Source organism: Abramis brama, assembly GCF_963993115.1.
Source record: "Abramis brama genome assembly, chromosome: 3".
NCBI lineage: Eukaryota > Metazoa > Chordata > Actinopteri > Cypriniformes > Leuciscidae > Abramis > Abramis brama.
This window is the reverse complement of record NC_139965.1, coordinates 57,532,741-57,545,163: the sequence shown is the minus strand read 5'-3', so window position 1 is coordinate 57,545,163 and position 12,423 is coordinate 57,532,741. Positions and strand designations below refer to the sequence as shown.

The following is a 12,423-nucleotide window of genomic DNA, read 5'->3' as shown; positions in this document are numbered from 1 at the left end:
AACAGAAAGGACATGATCCCGTTTTCAGCACTTTACATATTATGAACATTTAGACATTTTGTATCTAATGAAATATTTACAGACTGCATGTGTATAATTACAGGAAAGGTCTCACTTTCTATGTGGTGTTAGGTTTATTCTTGAAAGTGTGCTTATGTTTTGTGGTGTCTTTAAAGTGTGCTTATTATCCTGAGGAAGTGGAGGGGCTTTGAAATCTTATAGGGGTGTTCACTAAAAATACACACCACCGGAGTTTCTTGCCAGGGTAGCGACGTGTCCCCAACTGCCTGCAAAAGCGCACCTCTGTCCTGTTCACGGTTCAGCAGGGCAACGCCGCAAGACAAACAGTTTTTGTTTTTCTTTCTATGCGCTCTGCAAAAAGTGCATGACTGACAGTCTGGTTACATCAGCTGTTATCTCTCCAGTCAACAGCAAGATTCTGCGGATGGATGAAACTATGTACAGTATCTGACGTCAAACGTCGAGATGTAACCGATACTGGCTCGGCCTGTCAAAAATAAGATATTTCATTTTCTGTTGTTGTTGATGTACTTTTGAATGTATCAGATTACGGACATTTGAAGGACTGGGTTTCTCAGTGTTTGGCCTCCTGCCCTAGGTAATAGTAGTATGGCAACATAAATTGCAGCAGATGAAAAAAAAAGAAAGAAAGATTTTAAAACCTTTTAAAAATCTAGGTAAAAATGTGTGTGCAAGTTCATAAAAATGTAACCTTTGTATTCATGTTGGTTTTATATTGGTTTGAAAAACATATAAAATGATATATCATTTTCAAAAAAAGTTTAAATTTAATGATAAAAAATCATAAACATGTTGTGTAACCTTTTATTTATTTATATATTACGTTTAATAATTATTATTTTATAAATATCATTATTATTTTTTGATGTACCATATGACATTTTACACACTTAGTAGTCTTGCCTTTTCATAAAAAGGTCAAAATATCTGATATTTTAAGCTGACCTTGGCACACAGTTGTGTTTTGTTTCCCCCATTAATTTTTTGTCACATCATATGACTTTAATTTTTGAGAAAAATTGATTAAATTTAAATATATATTAGTTTTGTCAAATTGATTAATCGCAATTAATCGCATCTAACATAAAAGTTTGTAAAATATAATATATATGTGTGTGTGTGTATATGTGTATATATATATATATATATATATATATATATATATATACAGTATACACACACAGTATCCTATCATAAAAGTTTGTAAATATATAATATTGTGTGTATATATATATATATATACTATATATATATATATATATATACAGTATATATATATACATATATATATATATATATATATACTGTATTTAAACTTTTATTTTAGATGTGACTAATCACAATTAAAACTATCTCTATTTTTATATTTATTTATTATATTATATTTTTCTTCATTTTATCATAACACTTCAATATAAAATCACAACCCCCTGAGAAGTGTTTTATTGTGCCCTCCCAAAGATCAAATTAATTTTAATGTAGAGATTAAACACGTTTATTATAGAAAATATTTAAAAAAGGACACACCCCCCCCCCCCCAAAAAAAAAAAAACAGTGTCACATCATTGACTCAACCACTTTAGCAGTGGTGACGAGTTCTGAATATCCAGGCCCAATTAATTTTTTCAGAAAGTATTTGAACTAATACACATTTCATTATTTTTCCCCCAGATTTCGCCATGAGTGAGGAGACTGTAGTGTGGGTGTAGCTGTTCACTGGAGCAAGAAGCAAGATATCACAAGCAACAGCTTCCACACTCCCACAGAGGAGACGATGGGCGAAGCTGAAGATGAGAAGAACCAGGCAGGACGTCTGTTTGAGAACTTTGTTCAGGCCACTGACTGTAAAAGTACCCTACAGGCCTTCAATATAATGTGCAGTTACCTGGAGCTGGACCCTCTGGAGCACGGCACCTTCTACAGCTGTCTGAAGAGCATGATGACGTGCTGGAAAGCCAAAGCCCTGTGGAGTAAACTGGACAAGAGAGCCAGCCACAAAGAGTACGAGAAAGGCAAAGCCTGTGAGGGCATTAAGGTAAGCTTGCAGAATGCCAAGACAATAACAATACCGGAATATGTTATGATGTTTAACTGAGCTGACAAACCTTTGTAAACCAAACATTTATAGATTCCCTGATTTTGGGCTTTGATTTTTGAATGCCATGACATCATTATATATATGATATCATAGACACATGTTGTTCGTTAGACAAGTGCTCTCTGGTTTTAGTGGCGACCTCATCAAGCTCTTGTATTATATGAGCTTATTAGTGGTGTGTGTGTGCAGTAAGGCTAACATCACTGCTATTGCTCATTATATGACACGCTAGTCGGCATTTTTTGCTAAGGATGTGAATGATACTAGGGATTATCTCAAATTGAATGGCATGAAATGAGGCTTTTCATATGAGAAATTGTTTCGACCTGCCAGATGATGCAATCATAATGACTGATCCAGAGGCCAAATACGTGTTTAATCCTCTACTATGCTATGTGAAAAGCAGAATGTCAAATGAGAAGTATGTCCTAATACCTTGACCGATTGAAAAATGCTGCTGAACATTGATGTGGTTGACATTGTACGTCACATGACAATTCCAACATGGCGGATGTAGTATGTCTGGTTTAGATTCATACTACACACGGTCACACAATACACATTATCAACAAGCATTGTAGGGTCAAAGAGCTAGTTTACCCAAAAATCTGTCATCATTTACTCACCCTCATGTCATTCAAGCTCAAATATGCAAGTTTTACACTTGAGAACAAACATCATTGGCTCTTCCATGTCAGGAACACATGTTTGAGCTTCAGTTTACCATATTTGATGTGCTCTACTGTATGTGCGTTAATCAAAGCCTAAATTAAATCTGTTGTTTGTCATATAAGGTGATCGTGTCTCATCAGAAGACCTGGATTCATATGGATTACTGTTACAGTGTCTTTATGTAGTTTTGAATCTTGAAAATTGTGGTTGCGTTGACTTTGACAAAAATTATGAGAGAATATTCATCAATTGTGTTCTGAATATGAAGTCTTGTGGCTTTGGAATGACATGAGTAAATGATGATACAATTTTCATTTTTGAGTGAACTAACCCTTTTACATCACTCATAACGTCCCTATGCATAGCTAAAGATCCTTTTTCACACAAAAAATGTACCTGCCACTTAAGCTTATGTATCGTAAAAGTCGTAAGAAATAGTATCTCATTAAAGGTGCGGTATGTAATATTGACAGCTAGGGGTTACTGTGGTGCAAATTCAAAATATCGGAGAGAGTTGTTTCTCTCACCCCTCCTCCTCAGAACTTGATTGAGGACATGCAACAGGAGCGAGCGCAATTGACAATGGAAGTTGATGAGACTTACACACTGTAAGTTTATGAGTTGATTTATCTGTAAAGCTCCTGTTCGTAGAGATTTTTAGATGGATGACGAGGCTTTTTAGATCGGTAGGATCTGCGATCTCTGACCCAGTTTGTTTGCTGGCTTCTAGGGGTGTAACAATATATCGTGTCACAATATATCGCAGTACAAAAATGCAACAATATGTATCGTGGATAGTGACAATATATATTGTGTATAGTTCACCCAACATAAAAATTACCGTGTGAGAAAAAATTCAAGTTTACAGAGTTTCAGTGTTGAATATAATGTATAATAATGCAATGGGGGAATATTTGTGGGTCCTGATAATGCCAAATGTCTTATGTTACCAGTAAAAAGTGTCCTACATTATTTTAAATATATCTAGTCAGTGACAGAGTGCAAGCATTACGTCTAAAATAATTTTAGCTTCAGAATCATGACTTTTATTCTGGTGTCACTATTGTCCTGCGCATTGCGTTACAAGCCGAAGCCTATTAATTTACATCCACAATGTAATCAAATTTAGCATTTTAATCAACCGTACATATTTTGTCATCCTTTTATCATGTCTATTATCAATATTATCATGTCTTTATCAATAATATTGTATCGTGAGTTCAGTATCGTGATATGTATCGAACCGTGACATGAGTGTATCGTTACACCCCTACTGGCTTCCATTTCTGCAATACGCGGTGTTTTCCGCTAACTGGCAACCCGGCGTGTGGAAATGCTATTGGGTGAATTGGCAGTGGGCGAATCACACGGACCAAAACAAAAACAGACATTCGGACACGGAACGCACATTTCAAAGTAAAATAACTTGCTGTAGAAGCAGGGTTCGTACAAGGTGCTTAAAGTACTTGAAGTACTTGAATTTGACTTTTTGACATTTAAGTCCTGGAAAACCCTTGAAAACAGCCATATTTATGAAGAGGTACTTAAAGTGCTTTACTTACTTAAAATACAATATTTTTTTTCCGAAAAAAACAACAACAACAAAAAAAAACAATATTTTCACGCAAAATTAACACTGCAGCCTGTCTCATAATACGAAGTACACCAACATTATAATATAAAATTGTATTTATTGAACAACAACAGCCATTATAAACTTTGTATTTAATATATATTATTAAATATGTTGTAAGTTGTATTTTGGATACCTTATATCTGTAATTTGAGTTTTAATAATCCTTAAACAAATACTAAAGATATTGTTTGATAAGTGAGATCTCTGATTGTAGTCCTTGAAAACCAAAAAAGTAGTGCTTGAAAAGTCCTGGAATTTCTTTTTACAGCATCTGTACGAACCCTGTAGAAGTGTTTTTCAGAGAAACAAGTATGTTAGCATGTTTCCTCCAAACATCTCCAAACATATAATGGTATTTTTATGCTGTAGTACAGTCAAAAAATGACATACAGCACCTTTTAGTTTCCACTATCTGTCTCTGGGCCTTCGATGTTTGACTTGGGATCAGTGAACTTGTGAGTTACACATCAGAGACAGCATCACTCAGCAGATATGATTATTTTAGAAGGTCAAACTGGCCGGTTCATTATGATAACTTCCCCATCAGACACACACACACACTTTGAAAGGCTGCATGAGTCTGGCCCAGCTTATTGTTAGCGAGTGTTTGAAGTATTTCAAAGAGAGCGTAATTTAACAAGTTCACTTCATATGGGCAATAAACGGCCCACTAATGTTTTTGATGTGAAGCAGTGTAATTATGAAGCTCTTTTTAGAGTGCAATTTACCTCTTTGTAATAAAGGTGGTAATTATGTACAGTAGTCCTGACTAAAGGCTGTTCGGCACACTTTAATCGAAGCCAGCGCAGCGTTGCCTAATGGCACTGTTTCAGACAAGCCAGGTATGCTGTAACTGCATAACGGATCATAGGAGTATTTAAATAAGCATTTGAACCCATCCATCCTTTCTTCATTTTTTCCATCCATCCTTCCATCCATCCATCCATCCATCCATCCATCCTTAATGGTACATCATTTTTAGGTATTTTAACACAGCTTTGCATGTAAGGTACATTTTATTGAAATGAAACTCGAATGACTTTACATCCATCCATCCACCCATCCATCCATCCATCCATCCATCCATCCATCCATCCATCCATCCATCCATCCATCCATCCATCCATCCACCCACCCACTCATCCATCAATCCATCCATCCATCCATCCATCCACCCACCCACCCATCCATCCATCAATCCATCCATCCATCCACCCACCCACCCACCCATCCATCCATCCATCCATCCATCAATCCATCCATCAATCCATCCATCCATCCATCCATCTTTAATGGTACACCATTTTTAGGTATTTTAACACAACTTTGCATGCAAGATAAATTTTTATTGAAATGAGACTCGCATGACTTCACATTCTAAAAAATGCTGGGTTACAAACCATAACTAGGTTATTTGGCAACCCAGTGCTGGGTAAATATTGGACAGAACACATGCTGGGTTGTTTTTTGACATAGGTCAGTCAGGGTCAGGGTCAGTCAGGGTCAGTCAACCTGATATTGAAGGTTTTTCATTTTAAATAATAAAAATGCACTCTAAAATCTCTGTTATAGGACAAGAACAGTTCATATACAATATTGTTTTATTCAATGGCAAGTCAGTCTTTCCCAGACATAAAATACTAGCGTTTTAGGACGTAATAGGAGCATCCAATGGGAATCTGTGGGAAGAAAACTAGTATCAATAGGCTTTTCCAGTTAATTAAATGACAATCTTATATATTCATGTTTGAAAAGTTACATCAAAAACAGCTTTACCTTTCTAACATTTAAGTTTCAACCCATCAAACGCATAGCATGACCACTGCTACGATGCTAGCGCACTAGATCAATACCACTCCTTTTGTAGTCAGTGGAGCGCACGTCAACTTTGTTATACATGACAGCGATGTCACATTGTGTTTGAGCCCTGGTCGCACATTCGTTTGACGGGAGGTGAAACGTTCATTGTGGCGCCGGCGCATTGTTCGCTTTGAGTGTAGATCTGCTGAATTGTAGAAGACTAGCGTTTCAAGTAGAGGTTAGCTGCGATGTATGCAAACAAAAAATGTTTTTTTACAGGAATCCATTGTAATTTAATTCAGGAAGTTTTCTCACAAAATTACCATAGACAATGTATCCAGTTTTAACCAGTTTGGCACAGACATTGGGTTACATTGATCCAGCACCTGGTAGGTTTTTTTTAGGACTTCATCATTTGAATTAACAATAAAAATGACCCAGCAGCTGTTACAGAAAAACTACACGGAAATATTTAAAATAGCCCAATAAAATGACCCAACATGCTTAACCCAGCATTTTGTTTAGAGTGTACTACTGTTTACATACCTCTGGAGCCCCTTTCATTGATCATTTGCCATTGATCAGACAAACAGCATGTCAAACTCACACCATTGGCTGAGCAAGTTGACATGCTGAATTGCTGAAACAGACAATGTAATGTTTTGAAAGTGACACAAAGTGTCTTTACTCTTCTGGAAAGCCAACACACAAATGGCTTACTTAGTAAATTCTGCACATTAAACTGGCATCGCAAATGTGTTTTAACATCCTGATGAATAATGGACCATCTGCCCCTTCATCCTGTTGTGACTTGACTTGATTTGGAAAAAAGGTGTGTTTTAGGAAGAGTGGCATGATATCACTGCTCACCAGCCTCCAACTGTCTGCCAGATTCACAGTCTGTCCAGGATATGAGCTCATTCTCTCTTTATCAACCAGCGGGATGGCCCGCCGCTGCCTGTTTTATTGTTTTATGCGGGCTTTATTACCATTGCAGAGACTCAATCAGAGCCTTTATCTGAAAGTTTAGACATTCAGGCTAGACATGCGAAAATCATTTTAACACTGTATATTCCGGGCAGTAAGTTATTTTGTATTTTCATGCCGTGGTATTTTTGTTTCCAGTCTAATTTTTATTAACATATATGTAAATTAGGATCAGTGATTATTACAAAACTTTTTGGAGTAGTTGATTCTGATTATGAGTAATTCTAGATGTGCTAGTTGTCTTTTATTATTGCTGTAAGGTGTCTTATGCTCAACAATGCTGCATTTTATTTGATCAAAAATATAGAAAAAACAGTATAATATTGTTTTAATATTTTTTTTAAAATATATTTATATATATATAAGTTCTTAAACTGTTCTTAAAACTATATATATATAGTGTTTTATGAACAGTTTAATATAGGTTAATAATTTTGTGGAAAGCATGAAACATTTTTTTTAGGATTCTTTGAAAATAAAGTGTAAAAGAACAGCATTTGAAATATACAAATGTTGTAACAATGTAAAAGTCTTTACTGTCATATTTTATCATTTTAATGCATCCTTACTGAATAAAAGTTTTAGTTTCTTTAAAAAAATGAACTCCAAAGTTTTGAACGGTATAGTGTCAAAATGTATATTATTAGTATTTATTAATTTTAGTTTGAGATGGCAGAGTGCAATTTTTTTTAACACTATTAATTGTCTTTTGCCTTTTTTTTTTTCAAAATTTGCTTTAAATTTGCATTCCGTTTCACAGAATGACTCATACAGTAAATGGAGTCTCACATTGGGCAGCAGTTACACAAAGCTGACACAAAAAGTTCGTTTTAAAAACTTCCTTATACATTTTTGGGCTGTTTTCAGGGGTGGTGTAGTGGTTTCACTACCGGATTCTGTGGTAAATACTTGGAGCCGTTCCCCAGTCTGAGCAGTGTGAGTTCCTGACCCAGACTCTGTGAGCCCACGCAAAGAGGCACTGTTTTTCACATTGGGGAAAGTCAAGTTCTTCTCTCTGTGTGTGTTTGAGCATGTGTGCAGTCTGCTTACAGCTGTGACTTTATGACTCATGATTGCCTGGGCAATGTAAACAAATCATACAGTGGCATTACCAGAACTTCTGTTCCGCTAGACTAGTTATAGTCCATTTCGCCATCCTTAAATGATTTTATTCTCGTACAGGCTTGAGTCCAGGCTTCCCTCCTGGTGGTCTGCTTCAGTCGATTGAGCAGCTTTCTCTAAGTTGTGTGATGTCTCATTGAGTGAACTGCTCAAGCAAACTGTGATCACATTGGGTGCTAGAAGTGTGTCTGGGTTCAAGTTATTGGTCCTGCCGTGAGGTGGTCTCTGTTCCTCTGGGCTTTGTGTAAAGTGACTGTTGGTTCAACACATACCGTGGCTTTCACCAGGAAGTTTCATCTAGCAGGTCATCCCGCCAGTTCCTATCCTGCAGACTTTTCCATGATTTAAAAGAGGCTGAACCGTCCTGAAGTGGCAGCGGTGTAAAGGGATTTTGCAGCTGGCATTGGCCTGGCCTTGTACAGTGATTGGCTGGATTTTTATCAAATGATGTTCTTTCATCACTCTGGAGATTTAATGTTCTCAGTTATAATTCATTTTAGTATTACGTTTGTCTCAGATTGTATTGTAAAACACTTTTGCTGCCATTGAGGTGGATACGGGTATGGTTAGGGACAGGTTTGGTTGAATGGGAAGGTTTAAGGGTGGGTTAAGGTGTAAGGGAAGGCTCAAAAGTCTAATTACAAATGTAATTACATAAATTAATTACAGCTCTAATTACATGCAGGTATTTTCAAAATATAAGTACAATGTAAAAACATGTATGTACACAATAAGTCCATTGTATCAAATTATTAATTTCAATGTTAGTACATTGTTAGTACACAAAATTTGTATGACGATTATTGCACTCAATTTGATTTAATTCGGAAAAAAAAACTTAAGTATTCCAATTTTAAAGAGCTGTCATTTGTTATTTTTCTTTATTATGTTTCTGATTTTGAGCGCCCACTGATGACGGGAAACACGCCACGCTGACTCACCAGGAAACTTCACCTCTGGACTTCTGCTCTGCTCAGTTTCAGGGTGGGAATGAGCAGAAACAAAAGAGTGATCATTGTGTTCATATCTGCTCTGACTGATGGAGTATTTCATTAGTCTGTGGGGATGGTAAATCTTCTCCTCGCAGTGCTTGCGTGCCTCTGTGTCTGTTCTGAATAGGCTGCCTTTGTTCAGTCTCTGTGTTTTTAGTTAAGGTAAAGTCAAACAGAGACGGTGCACCTGGCCTGTCAGTCTGTGCTGGTGGTAACTGGTCCATCCAGTATAACAGATGAAAGCATCAATATACAGTAGGACTGTGTGTGTGTGTGTGTGTGTTATTGAGTAACAGAGTTGAAAGTATCAGTAGAAATTGTGTATTTTTAAAGGGGTGGTTGATTATGATTTCACTTTTCTAACTTTATTTAGTGTGTAATGTTGCTGTTTGAGCATAAACAACATCTGCCTGCAAAGTTACAATGCTCAAAGTTCAAAGCAAAGGGAGATATTTTATTTTAAAGAAATTGCTTTTTAAGGACTACAACAAACGGCTGGTAGGGACTACACGACATTCCTCACGGGTTAGTGACATCACCAACCCTAACATTTACATAAACCCCGCCCCCGGAACACAATTTATAGATTATCTTGACAGAATATGCTAATCAATGACTAGACGATAACTACACATAAGCTACATAAATTCATCAACTAACCATTCAGAAATGTCCTGTTGCTTCTACATGTTGTCACTTCTTCTTGAGTCTCTCCATCATTGTCTGACTCCGGTTTGAACATAAAAGGCTAAAAGTTTTTGAAATGTTCAGTGCATGTCTGAGTGAGGTAAAAGGACACAAGCTGTTGAAGCTCCGCCCCCTGTGCCGGGAGCAGCAGCACATTTGCATTTAAAGGAACAGACACAAAACGGTGTGTTTTTGCTCACCCTCAAAAAGTGTCAATTTTAACATGCTTTATAAAAATATCTTGTGAAAAGGGCATTATACCACCCCTTTTAGAAACCAAATTGCAGGTATCAAAGGAGTGTGTTTGTATATTTGTGAGTAACAGGGTTGCAATTATCAATAGGACTGTGAGTAATTTTGAGTAACAGATATTAACCTCATACCTGAAGCACTGATGAATAACAGATTTCCAGTCAGGTATTTAAAACTTGCTCTTACTATAACACTTTCTCTGTATGCATTTCCCCCAACCCAACACTTTCTGCGCCACTGCTACACACTGCTGTTGATACTTTCAGCCCTGTTACTCACAAATACACAAACACATTTCTGTCGATACTTACAATCTTGTCACGTTAAAAAACACAGTTTCTATTGATACTTTCATCTCTGTTACTCCAAAGTACACACAGTCCTATTGATAATTTCCTGTTACTCACAAATATACAGACACGCTCCTTTAATACCTCCAGTTTGGTTTATAAAAAATGCACAATTTCTATTGATACTTTCAACTCTGTTAAACAGTCCTGTTGGTGAATTAGCCTATATCCTGTTATTAAAAAATATACATACTGTAGACTCCTTTCGATACTGTCAACACACACACACACACACACACACACACACACACACACACACACACACACACACACACACACACACACACACACACACACACACACACACACACATTAATGCTTTCAATTCTGTAACTCACAGTACACTTTCTATCTTGAGGACACATCTAAGTTTACATGTCTAAACTAAAAGACACACATACTGCTATTGATACTTTCAACCATGTTACTTACAAAGACACAAATACACATTTATAATACATAGCTATATAAATGAGACAGGTGCCTATTATTGTATTAGTTAAAGCTGATTAACATTTGTTCACACTTTAAGAATAAAATTACTCTATGAATCATTTAATCTTTTTTTGCTGTCTCCAGTGGATGTCAGATTAAGACTTCTGCACTTCATTTAGTATGATTTATAAGCTGTTTTCCTCATTGGGGACCAGAAAATGTCCCCATAAGATAAAAATGTACTGGTATTACTATCCTTGTGGGGACATTTGGTCCTCATAACATAGGGAATAGGGAATACCAGACACACACACACACACACACACACACACACACACACACACACACACACACACACACACACACACACACACACACTCTTTATGAGGACATTCATTGACACAATGCAATCTCTAGGCGCTTACCCTAACCTTACTCATCACAACTAAGTGCCTAACCCGAACCCTGACCCTAAACCGACCCTTAACCTCATTATAACCTTATCCCTAAAACCAAGTCTTGACCCTCAAACAGACCTTTAAAGGGCTCTCAGAAAGTGAGGACCGGCCAAAATGTCCTCACTATACTCTCTTGGTCCTCACTCCAATGGTCTAAAACTCAAACTGGTCCGCACAAAGATAGTTGAACAAGTACACACACACACACACACACACACCCACACACACACACCCACACCCACACACACACACACATTTTCTAGCCCCTACCCCTACCCTTCACAGAGAACTTTCTGAATTTTTAGATAAAAAACCCCCACATCATTAGTATGATTTATAAGCTGTTTTCCTCATGGGGACCAAACATTTTTCCCACAAGGTCAAAAATGACTGCCATTACTATCCTCGTGGGTCATTTGATCCTCACAATTAAGGGTTTACCAGGTACACACACACACACACACACACAAAGCATAGAATGACAAAAGTCTTACTTTTTATTAATGGAAGCTGAAGGCCTTTTAATGACATTTTCGGTGCTTCTAGCAAGCTGGGATCTGTAAATAGCCACCACTGACACAGCACCAGGGACACACAGACATCGAGGTCTATAAAAACATGATAAGCTCCAGGATCAGGAGGGGCTGAAACCCGAGTGTATCACAATATTGATCACAGCACAGGCTGAGAGTCTTTGCTGTACACACACTGTGACAGGAAGCATTCGCTGCCCTCACTATTGCTTCCTTATTTTGAGGTTAGTCAACCATCCTGAAGTCGTGTTTCACTGTGTGCGTGGGAAATCAAAGGAGGGGTAGGAAATGAAAAGATCAAGAAGAAATAGGTCACATTGTACCATCTGGACTAAAAGTGAGCTAAAGCTTTGCATGAG

General features: G+C 37.1%; 1 protein-coding gene across 28 annotated transcripts in view; it reads left to right on the top strand.

The window, feature by feature from the left end:
* Window positions 1-12,423, top strand: part of mical2a (microtubule associated monooxygenase, calponin and LIM domain containing 2a) — a 74,309-nt gene that overhangs the window by 17,745 nt on the left and 44,141 nt on the right. For all 28 annotated transcript variants that reach the window (XR_014605296.1, XR_014605297.1, XR_014605298.1 and 25 more), the window contains exon 2: window positions 1,714-2,077. Coding sequence is in view for 25 of the 28 variants with exons in the window: in XM_084107879.1 (XP_083964005.1) it covers window positions 1,817-2,077 (261 nt within the window). In the remaining 3 variants the exon portion in view is untranslated. The remainder of the gene's footprint in view (window positions 1-1,713; window positions 2,078-12,423) is intronic.